This window comes from Macaca fascicularis, chromosome 17, assembly GCF_037993035.2.
Source record: "Macaca fascicularis isolate 582-1 chromosome 17, T2T-MFA8v1.1".
In the NCBI taxonomy this organism is placed as follows: Eukaryota; Metazoa; Chordata; class Mammalia; order Primates; family Cercopithecidae; genus Macaca; species Macaca fascicularis.
Window position 1 is genome coordinate 2359637 of NC_088391.1, and position 23732 is coordinate 2383368.

At 40.3% G+C, this 23732-nt stretch overlaps 1 protein-coding gene and 1 pseudogene across 5 annotated transcripts in view; both read right to left on the reverse strand.

Moving 5' to 3' along the window:
- Positions 1–572: 572 nt before the first annotated feature.
- Positions 573–7083, reverse strand: LOC102143602 (histone H2B type 2-E-like; annotated as a pseudogene).
- Positions 7084–7466: 383 nt separating this feature from the next.
- MICU2 (mitochondrial calcium uptake 2) overlaps positions 7467–23732 on the reverse strand; it is a 105179-nt gene continuing 88913 nt past the window's right edge. For all 5 annotated transcript variants that reach the window (XM_045377342.2, XM_045377341.2, XM_005585468.4 and 2 more), the window contains 4 exons: positions 18719–18890; positions 11196–11304; positions 10275–10432; positions 7467–8441 (listed from right to left, as the gene is read on the reverse strand). In XM_045377342.2, the coding sequence (XP_045233277.2) occupies positions 8337–8441; positions 10275–10432; positions 11196–11304; positions 18719–18890 (544 nt within the window). In that variant the 3' untranslated portion in view covers positions 7467–8336. The remainder of the gene's footprint in view (positions 8442–10274; positions 10433–11195; positions 11305–18718; positions 18891–23732) is intronic.

Here is a 23732-nt window from a genome sequence, read left to right on the forward strand (position 1 = left end):
AGGCCCTGCTAATCTAATGTGCTCATCTTTAAATAGAAATAGATCTGTCATGAAAGGAGAATGCTTCGTTGCTAGGGCTCCCTTTATTTGGAAAGCTCTTGGATGACCACTGCATTGCTTGTTTCTGTGGCCTCTTTTCTATGCTTGCATGACTGACTCAATGCTCTTTGTGATTTATTTGTTCATGGATTCAAAAATATTTATTGGACATCTACTCTATGACAGGTGTTGTTTCAAGGTTCAAGAACACAATGGTGAATAAAGAAAAATTCCTGCTGCTATAGTCCCAGCTACTCGGGAAGCTGAGCCAGGAGGATTGCTTGAGCCCAGGAGGTCTGGACTAGCCTGGACAACGTAGTGAGATCCTGTCTCTAAAAAGGAAAAAAAAAATCCCTGCTTTTATGGAACTTACATTCTAATAGGATAAGCAGATATAAACATATACACGTATATGTGTATATACACACTTTAAGTTGATGATCAAGTTCTAGTAAGAAAACAACACAGGGAAAGAGGGTGGAGCACAGTGGGGATTGGTTTGTCACGGTCTTTTTTTTTTTTTCTCCTTCCAGTTTATTTATTTTTCTCTCTAAGACCAGTTTACAGTCTATCAGCAGTGTGTGAGCACCTGTTTCACCACATAGACAAACCCCTCCAAGACTCTGAGGATATCATTTAGCTTTATATTACTGTCAGGTACTAAACATAGTTTTGTACATAATTTGCATTTTGTTTCTCCTGAGGTTCACTGTTTTCCATGGGTCAACAATAAATATGTTAGGACATATTTATCCAAGATGAGGCATTTGTCTCCTGGTGAGACATCTTGGTCTAATGCTGACTCTGGGGACGCTTGGCTGTTGACTGAGAGGTGGCTATCTACGTGTGGAGTGGAGGAGTCCTGGCCTTGGATTGAGGAGAACAAGGTCAACTTCCCACCTCACTGGTTTCTGGCTTTTGTGACCTTGGACAAGTTTAGCTTTATATCTCCTAGTGTTAGTTTTCTTGTCTGTAAGTGTTGCCTTCTCACTGTGAGCTCACATAGCCTTTCCTCAGTATGTGTGCAGAGCTCTCTCTCTTCCTTGTTTTTTTTTTTAAATAAATTATTTAATTTGGAGGACCAAGTGCAGAATCTTCCTCTTCTTATAAGGCCACCAATCCTATCCAATTAGGAACTCATTCTAATGACCTCATTTAACCTTAATTACCTCTTACAAGTCCTGTCTAGGAATACAGTCATATTGGGGTTTTGGGCTTCAGTATACGAATTTGGGGGCATGGGGAGACAATTCAATCCATGGTAAACACTTTCTCAAAGAGTAGAAACAATGTTTATAAGAGACAATGTAGGTAAAAGTAGTTTCAGTTACATGCAGCTAAATGCAGTTTATTATCCCTTTACAGTCCTCTGCAGAAGAGTTACCTAATAAATATTATTTATTTGGCCTCAACCTAAGGTATTATTCTTTATATAGTGCCTTCCCACGAAATGATTAAAATCATGTTTATTATTTTGCAGCACAGTTTATTTCTTATAGGGTCATGGCTAAAAAAAAAACATGGGAAAATGACCTCACTAATAGTCATTAATTAAAATAAGGAAATGTAATTTCAAATTTTTTCTTTTTGGCAGCCTATTAGGTTAACAATGCTTTTAAAAATTTATTGTAAATATGAGTGTTATAAAACAGGAATTTCCATATTAATTTGGGATTATAAATTGGCATGATCCTGAATAGCAATTTGGCAATGTGTATGTTAAGGACCTTAGAAAATGTTTTTCACTTTTGATTTAGTATTTCCACTTCATGTAGTCTATCCTTAGGAAATATTTGAACAAAGATTTATGTACAAAGATGTGTGAGCTGTATGATCTATAATGCATAGAAATGGGAATCAATTGAAATAGTCAATGATGAAGAACTAATTACATATCAATATATTCATAAATTATGCATCCATTAAAATTGTTTCTAAGCATAGTTATCTAAATATATATCACATGACACCCAAATTTATTTTACATATATGATACATGATGTGAGATATATGTATACATGAATATGAATATACATGATATACATATAAAAATAATAGGTGATACAGGAGTTATTTTAATTTTGTCTTTTTATAAATTTCTATGAAGAACATTTTGTTTTATGCCCAGAAAAAAACGAGCTAATTTTTCTTAGCCAGGTGTATACTGGTCCTTCCTTGTTTAAAATACATCCGTTTATCTTCTTCTAGGATCACTCATTTTCATTGGTTTATTTGTAAGATGAAGCACTGTCCAGCAGTGACGACTGTTGGAAAATATATGTCTAAAGGCTGTTGTCTCCTCTTGGCAAGTTTACTCGGAGCTGGTGTACTTGGTGATGGCCTTGGTGCTCTCGGACACAGCGTGGTTGGCCAGCTCGCCGGGCAGCAGCAGGCACACAGCCGACTGGATCTCCCTGGAGGTGACGATCGAGCGCTTGTTGTAATGCGCCAGGCGGGAAGCCTCGCCCGTGATGCGCTCAACGATGTCACTAACGAATGGCCTTGGAAGAGATGTGGCTGTCGGGGTGAACCTGCTTCGACACCTTGTACACATACACAGAGTAGCTCTCCTTGCAGCTGCGCTTGTGCTTCTTGCCATCCTTCTGCGCCTTGGTCACCGCCTTCTTGGACCCCTTCTTCAGGGAGGGAGCGGACTTGGCTGGCTCAGGCCTCTTGAAACACCAGAAGTGTGTCCGTGATGGTCTTTTTCATTAAGGATAACTGAGTAAAGACCTGAATGATGCAGAGGGGTGAGTCCTGTGAAAGACCCAGAGTTGGAAGATTATAGGCCAGGTGAATAGCAAGGCAAAGACTTTGAGGCAGGAGAGAGCTTGAGGGGTTCCAGGGGAAACAAGATGGCCATAGTGGTTGAACAAGAAGGGGAAGGAGAGAAGGTGAGGTTGGGAGAGTCACGGGCAGGGGCAGGAAGAACCTTGAGACCTTGGTGATGGTTTGTATTTTATTATTATTATTATTATTATTTTTTGAGACGGAGTCTGGCTCTGTTGCCCAGGCTGGAGTGCAGTGGCCGGATCTCAGCTCACTGCAAGCTCCGCCTCCCGGGTTCTCGCCATTCTCCTGCCTCAGCCTCCCGAGTAGCTGGGAGTACAGGCGCCCGCCACCTCGCCCGGCTAATTTTTTTTGTATTTTTAGTAGAGACGGGGTTTCACCGTGTTAGCCAGGATGGTCTCGATCTCCTGACCTCGTGATCCGCCCGTCTCGGCCTCCCAAAGTGCTGGGATTACAGGCTTGAGCCACCGCGCCCGGCTGTATTTTATTATTATGGGAACCTTTGAAAATAACTTAAATAAGTTATTTACTGTTTTGGTGGTTGCCCTCGAGTTTGCAATATAAATTTAAAACTAACCCATGTCTTGTCTTTTGTTTTTTTTTTTTGGTGAGGGTGGGTGGGGGGGGGGGACAGGGTTTCTGTCACCCAGGCTGGAGTGCAGTACTGCAATCACAGCTCACTGCAGCCTTAAACTCCTGGGCTCAAGCGATCCTCCTGCCTCAGCCTCTTGGGTGACTAGGGCTGTAGGTATGCATCACCATGCCTGGCTACTTTAATTTTTTGTAGAGATGGGGGTTCATGGCCTCCTTCAAATAACACTATACCACTTCAAGGGTATACAGCTACTTTATAATTCTCTCTTTTCTTTTCTGTCTCTTTTTCTTTTCTTTTCTTTTTTTTTTTTTGAGACTCTGGCTCTGTCACCCAGGCTGGAGAGCAGTGGTTTGATCTCAGCTCACTGCAACTATTCAATGTAATTTATTCTTAAGCTTGTTCCCCTAGAGGTTATTTCTCTCCCCTCTGGCTTTTTTCAAGAGTTGCCCATTGTCTTGGATTTTCTGAAGCTTGAATATAATATGCCTGAGCATAGATTTTATGGTATTTATTGTTTGGTGTTCCCTGAGCTTCCTGGATCTGTGGTTTGGTGTTTACCATTAATTTAATAGGCTGGTCTCGAACTCCCAGCCTTAACTGATCTGTCCACCTCGGCCTCCCAAGTGCTAGGATTAGAGGCATGAACCATCGCACCTGGTCTTTTATTCCTTTATTATTATTTTTTTAGAGATTGGCTCTTGCTATATTGCCCTCGCTAGGGTGCAGTGGCTATCACAGGTACTATCAAAGCATACTGCAGCCTTGAATGCCAAGGCTCAAGGGACCATCCCACATCAGCCTCCTGAGTAGCTGGGACTATAGGTTCATACACCAAGCATGGCTTCCTGTAGAGTTTTGTTGTTGTTTGCTTTGTTTCTTTCTGAGACGGAGTTTCACTCTGGCACCCAGGCTGGAGTGCAGTGGTGTGATCTCAGCTCACTGCAACATCTACCTCATGGGTTCAAGAGATTTTCCTGCCTCGGCCTCCTGAGTAGCTGGGATTACAGGCTATAAGCCATCACGCCCAGCTAATTTCTGTATTTTTAGTAGAGACGGGGTGTTTCCCCATGTTGGCCAGGCTGGTCTTGAACTCCTGACCTCAAGTGATACTCCCGCCTCAGCTGCCCAAAGTGCTGGGATTACAGGTGTGAGCTACCATGTTGGGGCCTTCTGGATTTTTTTATTTTTTTATTTTTTTGAGACAGAGTGTTGCTCTTGTTGCCCAGGCTGGAGTGCAATGGCACAATCTCTGCTAACCGCAACCTCCGCCTCCCGGGTTCAAGCGATTCTTCTGCCTCATCCTCCCAAATAGCTGGGATTACAGGCATGTGCCACCACGCCTGGCTAATTTTGTACTTTTAGTAGAGACAAGGTTTCTCCATGTTGGTCAGGCTGGTCTTGAACTCCCCACCTCAGGTGATCCACCCGCCTTGGCCTCCCAAAATTCTGGGATTACAAGCGTGAGCCACTGCACCCAGCCTGGAGTTTTTAATTCTCAAACTTCTCCATAAGGAGCCTTTGTCAATACATTACACCACAGTTTAGGTTTTATTTATTTCTTTCCTCCTATCTTTGGATTTCATTTCCTCTTTTTTTGGTTCCTTAAGGTGTAAAGTTAAGTTGTTAATTTGAGATTATTGTTCTTTTTAAATGTAAACATTTACAGCTATTTCTCTCTTAAGGCTGGGTGCGGTGGCTCAGGGAGAGCCTTGGGAGGCCAAGGCGGGTGGATCACCTGAGGTCAGGAGTTCGAGACTAGCCTGGCCAACATGGTGAAATCCGGTCTCTACTAAAAATACAAAAATTAGCCAGGCGTGGTGGCAGGCGACTGTAATCCCAGCTACTCAGGAGGCTGAGGCAGGAGAATTGCTTGAACCTGGGAGGCAGAGGTTGCAGTGAGCCAAGATCGCACATTGCACTCCAGCCTGGGGGACAAGAGTGAGACTTTGTCTCAAAAAAAAAAAAAAAAAAAAAATTCCCTCTTAGCACTGCTTTCACTGCATCTCATAGTTTTGCTGTTGTGTTTTCATTTTTATTTGTCTCAATAAATATGTTCTCACTTCCCTTTTCTTTGAGGCATTGGTTGTGTTGTTAATTTCCACATATTTGTGGCCCAGTGGTTTTTATTTTTTTATTTTATTTTATTTTATTTTATTTTTTGAGACGGAGTCTCACTCTGCTGCCCAGGCTAGAGTGCAGTGGCTGGATCTCAGCTCACTGCAAGCTCCGCCTCCCGGGTTTACGCCATTCTCCTGCCTCAGCCTCCAGAGTAGCTGGGACTACAGGTGCCCACCACGTCGCCCGGCTAGTTTTTTGTATTTTTTTTAGTAGAGACGGGGTTTCACCGTGTTAGCCAGGATGGTCTCGATCTCCCGACCTCGTGATCCGCCCGTCTCGGCCTCCCAAAGTGCTGGGATTACAGGCTTGAGCCACCGCGCCCGGCCCGGCCCAGTGGTTTTTATAATACTAATGAAGTTACCTTTAGTAGTATTTTTTTTCTTCTGTCTTTGAATTACTGTCTACTGTCCTTTCATTTCAGCCTGAAGCACTCCCTTTAGCATTTCTTGTAGGGTAGATACTGGTAATAAGATCAGTCTTTTAAATCTGGATATATCTTAATTTCTCCTTCATTTTTGAAGGATAGTTTTGCTGTATATAGAGTTCTTGGCTGACAGTCTTTTTCTTTCAAGACTTTAAATATGTCATCCAGTGCCTTTGGCCTCCATGGTTTCTGGTGGGAGATCAACTGTCATTCTTATTGAAGGTCTCATACATGCATGAGCCATTTTTTTTTTTTTTTTTGACACGGAGTCTCACTCTGTCACCCAGGCTGGAGTGCAGTGGTGTGATCTTGGCTCACTGCAAGTTCTGCCTCCCAGGTTCTGGCCATTCTCCTGCCTCAGCCTCCCAAGCAGCTGGGACTACAGGCGCCTGCCACCACGCCTGGCTAATTTTTTGTCAGTAGAGACGGGGTTTCACTGTGTTAGCCAGGATGGTCTCAATCCCCTGACCTCATGATCCGCCTGCCTTGGCCTCCCAAAGTGCTGGGATTACAGGTGTGAGCCACCACACCCGGCCACATGAGTCACTTCTATTTGATGCTTTCAAAATTATCTTTTTGTCTATGGGAGTTGATAATTTGAGTATATGTCTCAGTGTGGATCTCTTCGAAGTTTTCCTGCTTGGAGTTCATTGAGCTTCTTAGACGTATACATTCATATTTTTAATCAGATTTGGGAATTTGACAGCTATTATTTCTTCAAATTTTTTGCTGCTCCTTTCTCTATGTCTTCTCCTTCTGGGATTCCTATAATGTGTATTTGGTACGCTTGATGAGGTCCCATAGGTTCCTCATGCTCTCTTCATTTTTCTTCACTTTCTTTCTTTTCCTTAGACTGGGTAATTTTCAATGTCTTATCTTCAATTTTGCCAGTCCTGTCTTTCTCCTTGTTCAAACTTGCTGCTGAATCCCTTTATTGCATTTTTCATTTCAGTTATTGCAGATTTCAGCTCCAGAATTTGTTTGGCTCCTTTTTATAATTTCTGTCTCTTTATATTTTCATTTTGTTCAGACATTGTTTTTCTGATTTCTATTAGTGTTTATTCATGGTTTCCTTTAGAAAACATATTGAACATACTTACAACAATTGATTTAACATCTTTGACTAATAATTCCAAAGTCTGGTCTTCTTTAGGTATGGTTTCTGTGAAATTCTTCATATCCTGTGAATGGATCATATTTTCCTGTTGCTTTACATGTTTTATAATTTTTTTGTTGAGAACTGGTTATTCTGAGCATTATATTGTACTAACTCTGGAATCTAACTCTACTCCTCAGGGATTGCTTGTTTTTGCTTGTTGTGGGCTGCACCCATTCCTATTTGTGCCTTTTCCAAACAATTTTTGCAAAGTGTATCTTCCTTGTTGTGTGTGGCCACTGAGGTTTCTTTTCCATTGTCTCTACAGTTGGCAAGGGATGAGAGTATTTACAATTTTTTAAAGTAGTTTTAAAAACACATGTAAAATAAAAAGCACCTCAGTATTTTTTATATCTATGTAAATATTTTATTCTGCTTCCAGATAGAACATTGAAATTTACATGTTATTTTAAAGACAATAAACAGCTAAGCTACTGACATAAAATACACAATAAATTTATGAGATATATAAGGTACAGATGAAAAAAATCTCAAATAAGTTTTTAACTTCATTTAGCATATTAGGAACATGAGGATGTCTGGAATTGATGCTGGCCTTGGTCTCAAGTACTTTTTCCCGTATGTATTTGTTTTATCCTTCCAGAAAGCATATCATTATTAGAGTGTCCAAGAAATCAGTGAATCACTAAGCTTTCCATCTTACCGAAGCACAAAACACCATTTCAAATCTAGGCCTTTTGACAGAATCCAGTATCTATTTTTTTTTTTTTTTTTGAGACGGAGTCTTGCTCTGTTGACCGGGCTGGAGTGCAGTGGCCGAATCTCAGCTCACTGCAAGCTCCGCCTCCCAGGTTTACGCCATTCTCCTGCCTCAGCCTCCCGAGTAGCTGGGACTACAGGCGCCCGCCACCTCGCCCGGCTAGTTTTTTGTATTTTTTAGTAGAGACGGGGTTTCACCGTGTGAGCCAGGATGGTCTCGATCTCCTGACCTCGTGATCCGCCCGTCTCGGCCTCCCAAAGTGCTGGGATTACAGGCTTGAGCCACCGCGCCCGGCCCCAGTATCTATTTTTATACTTACTTTTCTTTCTACCAAGTTCTTTAATAAAATTATGAATCAGAAAGCAAGTACAAGACATGCTTATATCACAAAGAATATCAATGAAGACTTAGGAAGATAAATAGCTAGTACTTCTAAAATATCACAAATTTTGACATTTGGAACAATATAATTGCCATACTATTATATCTTTTATTAAAAAAGACCTTTTCCGGCTTGTTTCCAGACTTCTTTTACTCCTTTAATGCTTTCTTTCTTCACACACTTCCAGTATTCTTGTATACTCTGATGTTGTGGCACCTGTTAACCGAAAGTAAAAATCAAGGGGTCATTATCTTCAAGGTTAAACATGATTTCATGTGTACTTTACGTTACTGTTTATTTCCTTCGCACATTCCTCCAAAAGTAGTTGAGGATGAATTATGTTGTAAAAGATGATCACAACAGAATTGTAAAATGAGGGTGAAAGACAAAAAGTGAATGTGACTACGCCTAAGGTAACTAGGGAGTAGAACCAGACTCAGCACACATTAATGGAGTTTCTTCTCTAAGAGGGTAATGAAGACTTTGGGCCATCTTCTCTCACATACTAGCTTTAAAATTTAATTATAATGTTTTCCTTTTATAATGTTTTATAATCTTTCCCTTTTTTTCTGGTGAACTTTATTTAGCTATGTGGAATACAATTATAAGCCTAAAGCTTTAACATTGGCTAAAATAAAAAAATATATAGGTCACAAAATATTTGATGAAAAGCTTCAAGAAATAATCTAATTCATGTAAGTATTTTGTTAGCTAAAAATACATGTGGATTACTACTTCTCTCAACAAAATGAAAAGGTAAAGGTTTGGAAATACTTGGATCCGGGTGACCACAGGAGCACAGCATTGATGAAAATTAGCCAAGTGGAAGCAAAATTCTACTCCAGATTATATATGTTCTTTTTCCTATGACGGATTTACAGCTTTTCTTTTTAATGTCTTCTGAGAAAGGGCAAAGAGACTCCCAAGTACACTCAATTGTGAACTGTAAAGACTGGCTTAATTTCCAGGAATACATTTATGGGGTGTTGGGTAACTGATAAGCTTATAAAATATTAATATGTTTGCTAATGAAAATCATATTAATTATTTTTCCCTGTTATGTTTGTTGCAGGAAATGGAATTGCTTTTCTAAGTTGTAAATAGCTTTATTTTCATGAATAGTACCATATTCTCTCTCTCTCTCTCTCTCTCTCTCTTCCTTCCTTTCTTCTTGCCTACCTATCAACCATGTAGATTCTCTCTGGACCCTAGTCTTCCCCTTGACGACTTCTTTTCTGAGAGTGCTTCTAGCACATTCTAATCTGAACAAAAATCTGAATTTGTTTTGTCCCACGAGTACAGATTCACATGTGACTTTGAGTGAATAATGCTAATAGTGAAATTTACTTCATAATCTCAGCCACTATACTAAGTATTTTACATTAAATTCTCACAATAATGCTTTCTGGTACATTAGTTTCCTCATGGTATGGATAAAGAATCTGAGACTAAAAAAAATTAAGTGGCTTTGCAAGATTAGGCAGTTAATAAACAGTAGAGCTGGGATTTGAATTTACATATATCTAATTACAAATTATATGTAGTTAGTCAAATCCTAGGCTATGATTTCCCCCCCCCTTTTTTTTTGTAGAAACAGAGTCTTGTGATGCTACCCAAGCTGGTCTCGAACTCTTGGCCTCAAGTGATCCACCTGGCTCAGCCTCCCACAATGTGCTGGGATTACAGATGTCAGCCACCATGTCCAGCTAGGCTACATTTCTGAATAGTAATTTCCTTTTTTAAAAATTGTTTTTTTTTTTTTTTTTCAGAGACAAGGGCTTGCTCTGTTGCACAGGCTAGAGTGTAGTAGTGTAATCATAGCTCATGGTAACTTCAAATTGTGATTTCTTACTAGATTCAGATTATTTTTTAAAAAGCAAAGATGTTTAATCTCATACATAAAATATATTTCTGTATTTCAATTACAGCTTATAATCTTTTTGTAAGTGATGAAAACTCCATTTTAAAGACTGTACAAGTGCCAAAATTCTAGGTTTAATATTCAGTTAATGATATATAATATAAACATCATGTAAAAAAATCTGTTACCCATAAACCTCGATGCATTCTGTTTTTTAACACCCCAAGAAACTCTTCATGACTAAGACATTCATCACCGTCCAAATCAAAGATCTTGAAGACGGTGTCCAAAATATTGTTTGAGAGTTCTTGTCCTGTTGCTACTTTCACAGCTCTCTTAAACTCGGCTAAAAAACAAACACATATAAAACAACTTATCAACTATGTGAAATAGTCTAATGAAATTAATCTAAATTTTCATTATTTGAGAAGTAAAAGCAAATCCAAATTTTTATTATTTGGGAAGTAAAACAAAAACAAAAATACCCATGAAGAAAATATTCAAATCATAAGTTGAGGAATGTCATGAGAGTCACTGCATCATAAGTGAGCTATTTTAATTTAATCAGTGCTCTAGACATATATTTAAATATTTCTTCCTTCTTTTTTTTTTTTTTTTTGAGATGAAGTCTTGCCCATTGCCCAGGTTGGAGTGCAATGGTGCGATCTTGGTTCACTGCAACCTCCGTCTCCTGAGTTCAAGCGATTCTCATGCCTCAGCCTCCCGAGTAGCTGGGATTACAGGCGCCCACCACCACGCCTGGCTAATTTTTGTATTTTTAGTAGAGATGGGGTTTCACCATGTTGGCCAGGCTGATCTTGAACTCCTGACCTTGTGATCTGCCCGCCTCGGCCTCCCAAACTGCTGGGATTACAGGCATGAGCCACCACGCCCGGCCTTCTTTTTAGGAGAATGAGAAAATAAAAGTATAGAAAGTAACCATTAAATTGGAGTACTGGTATTCTAAATCTAGAATAACCAAACTGAATTAAAAGGTCAATCAATTATTTTTACTTATAATTTGTTCCTTGACTGATAGCATTTAGTTGAAGAATATACTAAAACTGTTTATAGATGATAAAAATCAAATGGTTTTTCATATAACTTACCTAGTCTGACAGGACGATGAGCTAAACTGAACATTTGCATGGCAATAGCAAAGTCTTCCAACTGGGTCGTAAAATGGCAAAATGACTTGAATTCATCCAAACTAATGCTCTAATAAAGTAAGAGTTTTTATTACAATTTTGTAAATACATTAAATAATGTTATAAATGTTAACTGTGAACCTTCTTTTCTACTGTAAAGACTAGTGTCGTTCTAAGAGGAAGAGACAACAGGGCTTTCTCTGTCCCTTTCTCTCTGTGTGCAGAAAGAAATGGCCACACAAAGGGCACGGTGAGAAGGCGACGTGTGCAGGCTGGGCAAGAGGCCTCACCAGAAACTGGCCCTGCTGGTGCCTTGATCTTGGACTCCTGGCCTCCAGAACTGTGAGAAATAAATTTATTGTATAAGTTGCCTAGCCTGTGGTGTTTTGGGGTGGCAGCTTGAAGAGACTACCATGCTCTGTTAAGTGGTCCACTTCTGCTAAGTTTTATTAGTGGACACAGCACTAAGAGCACTGGGTTTTGGAGTTAGATGGACTTAGGCTGAAATTCTGGTTCTGCCCTTTATAACATGTATGACCTTAGCCTCTCTAAGTCTTAGGTAAGTAACACTTCAGGGGTTATGTAGTTTGCCCAAGGTCTACTAAGTGGAACGATCAGGATCTCAACCTTGGTCCATCTGACTTCAAAATCAGCGCACTTACAAATAAAACAAACGGGGCGTGCACAGTGGCTCAAGCCTGTAATCCCAGCACTTTGGGAGGCTGAGGTGGGCGGATCACGAGGTCAGGAGATGGAGACCATCCTAGCTAACACGGTGAAACCCCTTCTCTACTAAAAATACAAAAACAAAAAAATTAGCCGGGTGTGGTGGCGGGCGCCTGTAGTTCCAGCTACTCGGGAGGCTAAGGCGGGAGAATGGCATGAACCTGGGAGGCAGAGCTTGTAGTGAGCTGAGATCATGCCACAGCACTCCAGCCTGGGTGGCAGAGTGAGACCCCGTCTCAAAAAATAAATAAATAAGTAAATAAATAAATAAAAGTAAAACAAATGGGCTGGGTGCGGTGGCTCATGCCTGTAATCCCAGCACTTTGGGAAGCCAAGACAGGAGGATCACCTGAGGTCAGCAGTTCGAGACCAGTCTGGCCAACATGGTGAAACCCTGTCTCTGCTAAAAATACGAAAAAAAAAAAAAATTAGCTGTGTGTGGTGGTGAACACCTGTAGTCCCAGCTACTTGGGAGCCTGAGGCAGGAGAATCACTTAAACCCATGAGGCGGAGGCTACAGTGAGCCAAGATTGCACCACTGCACTCCAGCCTGGGTGACAGAGTGAGACTCCGTCTAAAAACGAACAAATAAAAAAGTTAAAAGAAAACTCAGTTTCTTCTATTAAAAAATAAAAGCCAGGTACGGTGGCTCCTGACTGTAATCACAGCACTTTGGAAGGCTGAGGTGGCCGGACTGCTTGAGCTCAAGAGTTGGAGACCAGACTGGGCAACATGGTGAAACTGCCATCTCTATAAAAAATACAAAAATTATCCAGGCATGGTGGCATGTGCCTGTGGTCCCAGCTACTGAGGAGGCTTAGGCAGAAGGATCCCCTGAGCACAGGAGTTTGAGGTTATAGTGAGCTAATCACACCACTGCACTTCAGCTTGCGCAACAGAGCAAGACCCTGTCTCAAAAAAACACAAAAAAACAAAACAAAAAAACAAAAAACAACACAAAAGTAAACAAAGTATGAAAATTCTCTAAAGTTTTTATTTTGTTTTTGAGATACTGTTTCACTCTGCCCCCACAGGCTGGAGTCAGATCACAGCTCACTGCAACCTTGAAATTCTGGGTTCAAGCTATCTTCCTGTCTCAGCCTCCCAAGTAGCTGGGACTACAGGCACACAGCACCACGCACAACAAATATTTTTATTTTTAGTAGAGATGAGATTTCTGTTTCTCAGGCTGGTTTCAAACTCCTGGGTTCAAGTGATCCTCCCACCTCAGCCTCAGAAAGTGCAGGGATTACAAGTGTGAGACATTGTGTCCAGCCAAAAATTCTTTTTTTTTTTTTTTTTTTTGAGACGGAGTCTCGCTCTGTCGCCCAGGCTGGAGTGCAGTGGCTGGATCTCAGCTCACTGCAAGCTCCGCCTCCCGGGTTTACACCATTCTCCTGCCTCAGCCTCCCGAGTAGCTGGGAGTACAGGCGCCCGCCACCTCGCCCGGCTAGTTTTTTGTATTTTTTTAGTAGAGACAGGGTTTCACCGGGTTAGCCAGGATGGTCTTGCTCTCCTGACTTCGTGATCCGCCTGTCTCGGCCTCCCAAAGTGCTGGGATTACAGGCTTGAGCCACCGCGCTCGGCCAAAATTCTTTATTTGAAAGTAAATTCGGCCCAGCACGGCGGCTCATGCCTGTAATCTCAGCACTTTGGGAGGCCGAGACGGGTGGATCACGATGTCAGGAGATCGAGACCATCCTGGCTAACATGGTGAAACTCCGTCTCTACTAAAAGTACAAAAAAATTAGCCGGGCGTGGTGGTGCACGCTTGTAGTCCCAGCTACTCGGGAGGCTGAGGCAGAAGAATGGCATGAACCTGGGAGGCAGAGCTGGCAGTGAGCTGAGATCACACCACCACACCCCAGCCTGGGGGACAGACTGAGACTGTCTCAAAAAAAAAAAAAAAAAAAAAAAAAAGAGAAAGAAAGAAAGTAAATTCTTCCCTACCGGAAAAAAAAAGTTTCTCTTTGTAGGGATGTTCAGGATCACGCCCTCTGTAATGTGTGGTCTTCACTGGTTTAGAGCTTTTGTGACTTCATGATATTTTTATTTTTAAACATTTCAATAAAGTTTTTGAAAAAGTAGTATGTGCACATGGTTAAAAATTCAAACATGAAGGATAAATGATGAAAAGTTCTTCCACTCTGATTCCCAGTTCCATTCCCCAGACATGAGTTACCAATTCCTTGTGTCTCCATCCAGAAATTTCTTTTTTTTTTTGAGATGGAGTCTCACTCTGTCACCCAGGCTGGAGTGCAATGGCGCGATCTCGGCTCACTGCAATCTCTGCCTCCCAGGTTCAAGCAATTCTCCTGTCTCAGTGTCGCGAGTAGCTGGGACTACAGGTGCATGCCACCACGTCTGGCTAATTTTTGTATTTTTAGTAGAGACGGGGTTTCACCATATTGGTCAGGTTGGTCTCAAACTCCTGACCTCAGGTGATTCACCTGCCTCAGCCTCCCAAAGTGCTGGGATTATAGGCGTGAGCCACCACGCCTGGCTAATATTCTATTCTTATTAAAGTGTATACATGTACATACACATCTCCTTGTTTTACACAATGGGAACAATCTCTTCAGATATTTCTGTACCTTGTTTTACTTTCTTAACAGTATATTACAAGATGATAGGCAGAGAGGAAAAAAAGAAAAAGAAAAAAACCAGTGTATTTATCAGCACAAATAAAAGAGTGGTTGCTTCTATCATGACCTCAAAGTAGGCACTGGGTGTAACTTTTCTGATGTCTGCTTTTCTGATAGATGAAAAATAGTATTTTATTAATGTTTGAATTTGTATGTCTTACGGAGTCTTGCTCTGTCACCCAGCCTGGAGTGCAGTGGCGTGATCTTGGCTTACCAGAACCTCTGCCTCCCTGATTCAAGGGATTCTTCTGCCTCAGCCTCCCAAGCAGCTGCGATTACAGGCATGTGCCACAACGCCCCGCTAATTTTTGTATTTTTAGAAGAGACGGGGTTTCACCATGTTGGCCAGGCTGGTCTCAAACTCCCGGCCTCCGGTGATCCACCTGCCTGGGCCTCCCAAAGTGCTGGAATTACAGGTGTGAGCCACAGGCCCAGCCTGAATTTGTATATCTTTGTGAATGAAGTAAAACATTTTTCACATGCTTATTAGTCATTTGAGGATTTATCTTATTGTTTCCTGTTTATGTCCTTTGTCCAGATTTCTAATGGGTTGTTAGGTAACTTATTATTGTGGGAGACCATTCTCCATGAGTCTCACATTTCCTTTTTTTTTTTTTCCCTTTTTTTGAGACGGAGCCTTGCTCTGTCGCCCAGGCTGGAGTGCAGTGGTGTGATCTCGGCTCACTGAAAGCTTCACCTCCTGGGTTCACGCCATTCTCCTGCCTCTGCCTCCCGAGTAGCCAGGACTACAGGCACCCGCCATGACGTTCGGCTAATTTTTTGTATTTTTGGTAGAGATGGGGTTTCACCGTGTTAGCCAGGATGGTCTCAATCTCCTGACCTCATGATTTGCCCACCTCGGCCTCCAAAAATGCTGGGATTACAGGTGTGAGTCACCACGCCCAGCTGGGTCTCAAGTTTCTGTACATCTATAAGAGGCACCAACTGCATTTTTGTTCCAGATTATATCTTCAAGGACTTCACGCCTGTAATCCCAGCACTTTGGGAGGCCGAGGCGGATCACCTGAGGCTGGGAGTTCGAGACCAGCCTGGCCAACACAGTGAAACCCATCTCTACTAAACATACAAAAATTAGCGAGGCAGGGTGGCGTGCTCCTGTAATCCCAGCTACTCGGGAGGCTGAGGCAGGAGAACTGTATAGTGGACAGCGCTGTTCCTCAGGAGCGCAGGACAGCTTTGCTGACTGTCCGGTATCATGAATACACAATGCCACCCACTGCAGCAAAGCTCACGAAGGCTTGTTTACTGCCCATAACAAAACATTGAGATCACTAAGATGAGAGTCCTCAACCTGATGTGAATCTGCTGTGTGGGCAGCATCTACCTGGGCCTCTCAGCTTCATGTCCATGGGGCTTGGGAGGCAAGGGGGAACTGACACAAATATGTTGCTCATGTTGTTGCTACATGATGATAACATTCTTTGTGTCTGACTCGATAGTTTTGTATCTTCTGCAAGCATCCATGAAACTGTGCAGGCTAACTTGCAAAGGGATAAAATTTCAGACACTTTCCAGTTATTCACATGTTGATTTTCAAGTTCTCATGATATATTAAATAGGGAAAAAATCTCAGGCCATTTTTAAATGTGGACAACACTGCTCCTCAGGAGGAACAGTCCTTGACATCTACCTTTTTTTTTTTTTGAGACAGAGTCTTACTCTGTTGCCCAGGCGTCATCTTGACTCACTGCAACCTTTGTCTTCCAGGTTCATCCAATTCTCCTGCCTCAGCCTGCTAAGTAGCTGGGACTACAGGTGTGTGGCACCATGGCCAGCTACTTTTTTTTGTATTTTTTGGTAGAGATTGGGTTTCACCATGTTGGCCTGGCTAGTCTCGAACTCCTGACCTCGAGAGGGCCACCTCCTTGGCCTCCCAAAGTGCTGGGATTACAGGAATGATCAACCACGCCCAGTCAATCCCTACTGATTTTTAAAGATCCCATTATAAATTAAGAAAATTGGTCTTTACATATCAGTATCTCCCCCTTCCTCATGTTGATAACTTTTTCTTTTGACTCTGATTATAATTTTTGCGGGGGATGAGGTGAGGCAACAGAATTTTAATTTTTAGGTATTTCATCAAGTTTTCTTTGAAAGGTTTTGGGTTCTGCTTAGAAAGGTATATAACCTAAGATGAAACATTGTTTCCATGTTTTCTTCTACACTTATTCAGTCTGATTTTTTTCTTCAACATTTAATTTTTTGATTCATCCAAAATTTATTTTAGAGTAATGAACAGTATAGAGATTTATGTTCATTTTCTCCCTCAGATGGCCAGTGAATTATCCTAATGCCATTTATTAATAATTATTTTACTCAACTAATTAAAAATACTATTTCATAAATACTAAATTTCCCATATGCTTAAGTCTATTCCTGGAGTCTGTCAAATTCGTTGTCAGTAACAAACTGTTTTAGTTACCAAGGTTTGATAATATATTTTAACATGTTGACATTCTTTTCATATAAAGTTTTTTGTTTTTTGACATAGAGTCTCGCACTGTCACCCAGGCTGGAGTGCAGTGGCCCGATCTCGGGTTCATGCCATTCTCCTGCCTCAGCCTCCGAAATAGATGGGACTACAGGCGCCTGCCACCACGCCCGGCTAATTTTTCGTATTTTTAGTAGAGATGTGGTTTCACCATGTTAACCAGGATGGTCTCGATCTCCTGATCTCATGATCCACCTGCCTTGGCCTCCCAAAGTGCTGGTATTACAGGCGTCATCATATAAAGTTTTATAGCTTGTCTAGTTTCTTCCCAATAATTCAATGGTATTTTTATTGAAACCCACAAGTGTTCACCAGTATCTGGCTCTTTTCTGATTCCTGCAGATATGAAAGACTGGAGTTCCTTGCCTCCCTGCATTCAGGTGGGGTTATGTGATTAGTCTGGCCAACTGCCAAGTGTCAGGTGATGTTTCCAGGTCAAAACATTTAGTTGCTGGATTGTGACTCCCTCCTTCTTTTCCTGCCACAGCCTCTGAGCGTGGTACTTCTTCCAGATGATGGAACTCCAAGACGGCACAGCCTCCACACCCAAAATGGGTCTAGACCTCTATGCAGACAGAGACTCCTATCAGCCCACAATGGAAATGTGGCATGACTGAGTAAGAAACTCAGTGTCAGCCAGGGAGATTTCAGGGTTAATTTCTAACTGCAGTAAACTTGGGCTGTTCTAATAGAACCATTACACTTATAGACTAACTGAAGACAGAACTGTTGTATTTATAATTCTAAGACTTTCTATTCAATAATAGGGGATGTCTTATAATTAGATAAGTTTTCTTTTTATATCTATCAAGGCTATTAAGTTTTCTTTTTTTGTTACATTTATTTCTAATTGTTATATATTTATCTTGCAATTATAACTGGGTTCTTCTATTGCATTTTCTTTTTTCTTACAAGAGAAGTAACTTTTTAAAAAGTTATATAAAATACATGTCCACTGCAAACATTTTTTTGGAACAATACATAAAGGTATAAAGAAAGAAAGTAAAAATCATTTGAAACCTCACCACTGTACATGAATAATTATTAATAGCTTGGCAATCATCATTTCATATATCTCATATTTATATACACACACACACGCATGTCATTACATTTTCTACGTAATTTGTATATAGGAGAGCTGCTGCTTTTTATATATTAGCATCATAACAGGTACTTTATTGAATTCTTATTGTTTCCACAGTTTTTCTACTGGATTCTCTTGGGTTCTCTAGGCATATAATTGCATCATATAAAAACAAAGACAACTACTACCTCCTTTCACATTTTTATACTCTTTTAATTAATCTTGTTAATTTGGACTGGTTAAGATTTCCAGAATGATATTAAATAATAGTGGTGATACTTGTCTTATTCTTGACTTTACTGGAAATGGAAAACCTGTTAATTGCTAGACTGATTCTGTCTTAGGCAGTAGTTTTCCTTCACAGGAAAAGAGCATGTAGAGAACATTCCTCAAGTTGATTTTACATACCATCGAGAGTAGCACAGTCTTGGTTAATTCAGAAGTTTATTTATGTAAACATGTCTAACTTATTATTTCATCTTTATCACATGCAATAATAAAAGGGTATACCAACCTCTCCTGCTGACAACTTCTCTCTCACATTTTTCCAATAAATATCTTTATTTTCAGTGTTAGTGAAAAAAAGTAGCCACTCTGCAAAGTCTTCTTTTCTCATGAAACTCAAACCTTTAGAAAACTGAAGGAATTCCATTTCTTGAATCTCTGTTTGTAAATTTTCCATAAATCTAAATGTTAAAATACGAAATTAGTAAAGTAACTAGTGGCATTCAACCTTAAATATTGTAAATGGGTCTGCAAAGTACCTTCACTATTACCTACTGGGTGGCGGCCTCCTGATAGTGAGCAGGATGAAGCATTAGTGTTGTGCAAGGATTGTGGGGAGAGGGAGGATGCAGAGAAATTGATTAAGTCCAACACTGGCTTAATCAGTAACTCACCATACTCAATTTGTTTGTGTAAGTCATGCCTGGCAACCTACATTTTGATAAACCTAAAGACTTAAAAAAATATGTAAAATGTTGCTTTGATACATCCAGAGAAAATACTATTCCATGGAAACTAGTTTTTTTCCAATACAGAAAAATTATCAATAATCAGATAAAGTTAAAATTGAGGTGGCACACTGCTTTTAGAATGTTAATCATAATTACTACTTCCTAATATTTTTCAAATACCAAAGTTAATCAGTGTAATCAATGGCTTGGCATCAAAAGCTTACTCTATCTAAAAACACAATCTTTTTGACAATAATACATGTCGATATGACTCAACATTCCTTTCTTATAAAAACAACATGGCACTTTGATCAAACTGTCACCAATGGCTTCCCAGGAAAGGGACAAGTTGAAAAGATATCAGATTAAAATATATCTTCTTTGAACAAGAACCCAGAAATGTTGCACTTTATTTATAACCTAAATCATGTGAAAAGTATTATCATCTCCACAAATTTTAATATGTTACAGATCCCTTTATTCACTTTTCCACATGTTAAAAGATCGGTACTGTCATGTCAAATTCAAATGAAAATATACATGGGTTGATAGAAGAGGGACATTCCAGTTCAGTGGGAGAAAAATCATCACTTAAAAAATTACTTAGGCCGGGCGCGGTGGCTCAAGCCTGTAATCCCAGCACTTTGGGAGGCCGAGACGGGCGGATCACGAGGTCAGGAGATCGAGACCATCCTGGCTAACACGGTGAAACACCGTCTCTACTAAAAAAAATACAAAAAACTAGCCGAGCGAGGTGGCGGCGCCTGTAGTCCCAGCTACTCGGGAGGCTGAGGCAGGAGAATGGCGGGAACCCGGGAGGCGGAGCTTGCAGTGAGCTGAGATCCGGCCACTGCACTCCAGCCTGGGTGACAGAGCAAGACTCCGTCTCAAAAAAAAATAAATAAATAAAATAAATAAAAAAAATAAAAAATTACTTGCTTGAAGTTCTATATTTATCCCATAAATCTTAAAAGCATGAAGGAGGAGTTTGATCTTAGACTTCTGTCTACATGGTAGGCAAGAGTTTGTTACTTAAAACATTTTCTGAATGTACTGAATACACGGATTCATCAATGCCATGTTCTTTCTGGGTCAAAGCAGAACTTTATCTAAAATTTGAAGCACTTCGAGTTTGGACTAATAGATCAACAAAATATTTTACTGATATACTTTGCCTTTTATTTTGTTGAGTTTTCCTGCCCTGTATACTCTAATGACATTCCACTGATTTTATTAGAACTGTTAAATCTATGCTTTACTTGCAAATGAATGTACACTGAATGAGGCAAGCAGAAGATAGGGTATAAAAACATCACTAACTTGTTCCCTTCCCTTTGCTTTTTCTTTAGGCTCTATCCGAGCCTCTACCAGAGGCTGAAATATTATAAACTTAATTGCTGTTAAACTATAGATTGTCTGGATCAAGCTACTTTAATCTTACCTAATTATCTACTTTTAATGAATATAAGTCCAGTTATGATGATAATCTTTTCCCTTTAAGCCTAAAATCATATTATCTTGTTATGACATGAAAGCCTGGAACATGATCTGAACATGCATATATGAATTGGAAAATTTATAGTAGATAAGGCTGCCAGACACAGTGTGAACAAATTACATACTTTATAAATCAGTGGGTTAATTGGAAGCAATGGGCGAGATCTGTTTTTCCTTACTGGAATTGTTTAGGCAGTGGTGTACTGGAGCGGCTGTACAGTGGCGTACAGGCTGTGAGTCTTTCGTGCACGTCTTCCCGTCTCTGCTTTATGCTGGGGAGCTTGACATTGGCATTTATTTATACTACTAATTGGCAAACACTACAAATCAAGGCTGTTTTTCCTGAGACAATGATTGTTAAACATATTTACTAGCACACCACTGCTTCTAGACACCTCTGAATTTATAAAAACGCTTCATGAAACTCAGAAATCCTCAACTAATAATTGGCATTTCAGAACTTTTAACAATTCCAGTCCTAAAAAGTACATCAGTATCAATATCCTCCCCAATTTTTCCTGATGAGAAGACTTGAGGCCAATTTTCTTCCCTCTAACCATTATATATCTTAAGTCACAGGTTTATTTTCAGTTTAAAAAATTCATTGGAATAAAAAATGAGGTCAAGTATGCCAGACTAGAAATAAACTCAGGGATTATTTCTGGTCACTATGTTTAAGGCTAATCATGGAGCTTAAAAGAAGAGAAAAGAAATGCAGAAGAAAAATCACCAAAGAGAGTAGGAGAGAAGAGTAAAAAAGACCGGAAAAACACAACAAAATCAAAAGGCACTGATGCAGAGAGGGAAAATGCTGTCAGGAGCTGCCTGAGCAGCCCAAGAGTCAATGCTTTCCCCCAGAATAATACGTAGGTTGACAGAAAACTCAATTTTCACAATTTAAATTATCTGCTGCTTTCATAACAATAAAAGCACACCAAAATTCTGGGAGACAGAATTAAATTACACTGTGGTTTTTACTTAAATGGTTAAGTGATATTTCAGCTGGGAAATCTTGATATGTAACTATCTTTTCATTTTCATTCTTCGTGCCCAGACTTCACTTTTTCTTTCTTTCTTTTTTTAAAGACAGGGTCTCACTGTTGCCTACGCTGGAGTGCAGTGGTGTGATCACGACTCACTGCAGCTTTGACCTCCCTGGACTCTGGTGATCCTCCCCACGTCAGCCTCCTAAGTAACTTGGCCTACGGGTGCACACCACCACAACCATCTCTTTTGTAAAGATGAGGTTTCGCCATGTTGCCCAGGCTGCTGTCGAAGTCCTGGGCTCAAGCAATCTGCCTGCCTCGGCCTCCCAAAGTGCTGGGATTACAGGTGTGAGTCGCCGCGCCCAGCTCCAGACTCCGCTCTTAATCGCTTTCCACTTTCTCACCCACAACCTCAGCTCTAATGGGCTGCAAAAGGCCTTCTTCAAGTATGGCTTAAAGAAAACCATACTATAACTAACTGTATGTAGTGGTATTTGCACAAATTCACGGTGCACCTTTTCAACTGGGTCCTTGACCCTTACAGACACTCTTCTGCTAGCCTGGAAATGTGTCTTCTCGATTTCACATAGAGGCTATTTCACTTTCACACTCTTTCCTGTTTATCCTCAGCATACGACTTTGCCCCTGCTTCCTACAGAAACTAGAATTCATTGTTTAATAAATTCATTCATTTTCTTATTGTCACTAAAAATTGTAACAGCATCCACATGCATCCTTTTCCCCACCCTCTCCTTCCTGTCACAATGGACGGGGAGTCCCTTTTCCTGTCCATGCTGCACTCTGAATCCCACCTATATTCCTGTACTTCCTTCCCTTCAGGGACCTTGCTCCTCTAGCAATTCCCTGTCACTCCTGTATTTTCAGCCTTGGCCTCCTTACTTCGTCAGTTAAACATGTTGTAACATTATACTCCCAGAAACACAAAAGTATAAGCTCGAAATAATACATATGAAAAAATGTGGAATATCAATGATTAATTTGGCTAGTACGTTGGTGCAAGCTTTTGGAAATATTATTAGAAGCCATTTTCTGTTATTTTATGACTTAGCAAAATGTAAAAGATATCTTATGATTGCCATAAATTCCAGCCTAGCATAATTACAATTTTAACTTTAGGGACACTTTGCAATATCTAAGAAAGCTCCTGAAAATTTTCATGTTTCAAGTTTTTGTTAACTTAATTGGATTTAAAAAATTGCGTGATGGTATGACAAATTTCACAGGGCCCATAATTTATAGAAGAACTCATTTAAAAAAATTTAAAGTAAGAATTCTAAATAAAATCATTCCCACTGAAGAAAAGTAAGGTGAGAAGCAACCTTAAAAGTTAACTAGTTAGGGAATCGTAAAGTAAAGAGTGATATATCTCTGTGAATATAGTTTGAAAAATTATCAGTAATATGACAATATCAGTATTATAATAGCTTTCCTTGTTTTAAATTATGATATTTTTGGAACTTTAAAAAACACTGAGAGAGGGGTATTTTAAATATACAAGAAGAAGTACGGTTTAAAATTTTGTTGAAAAAAATTGTTCTAGAGAGCTTAAACGACTCAGTGTAGCTATCAGGTAAACTGGGATTAGTGGGATTAGGATATAATTCAGAAACTTAGATTTTGGTTTTTTGGTTTTTTTTTTTTGAGACAGAGTCTCACCCTATTGCCCAGGCTGGAGTGCAGTGGCGCAATCTCGGCTCACTGCAACCTCTGCTGCCTGGGTTCAAGCACTTCTCTTAACTCGGCCTCCCAAGTAGTTGGGATTACAGGTGCCTGCCACCTCACCTGGCTAATTTTTGTATTTTTAGTAGAGATGGGGTTTCACCATGCTGGCCAGGCTGGCCTTGAACTCCTGACCTCGTGATCCACCCGTCTCGGCCTCCCAAAGTGCTGGGATACAGGTACGAGCCACCGCGCCCGGCCAGATTTAATGTTCTTTTCTCTTTCTCTCTCTCTCTTTTTTTTTTTTTTTTCTCGAGAGAGTCTCACTGTGTCACCCAGGCTGAAGTGCAGGAGGCACTTGGATTTTCATGCATTCTTCTTCATTCATTAAATCTAATCAATCACTGAG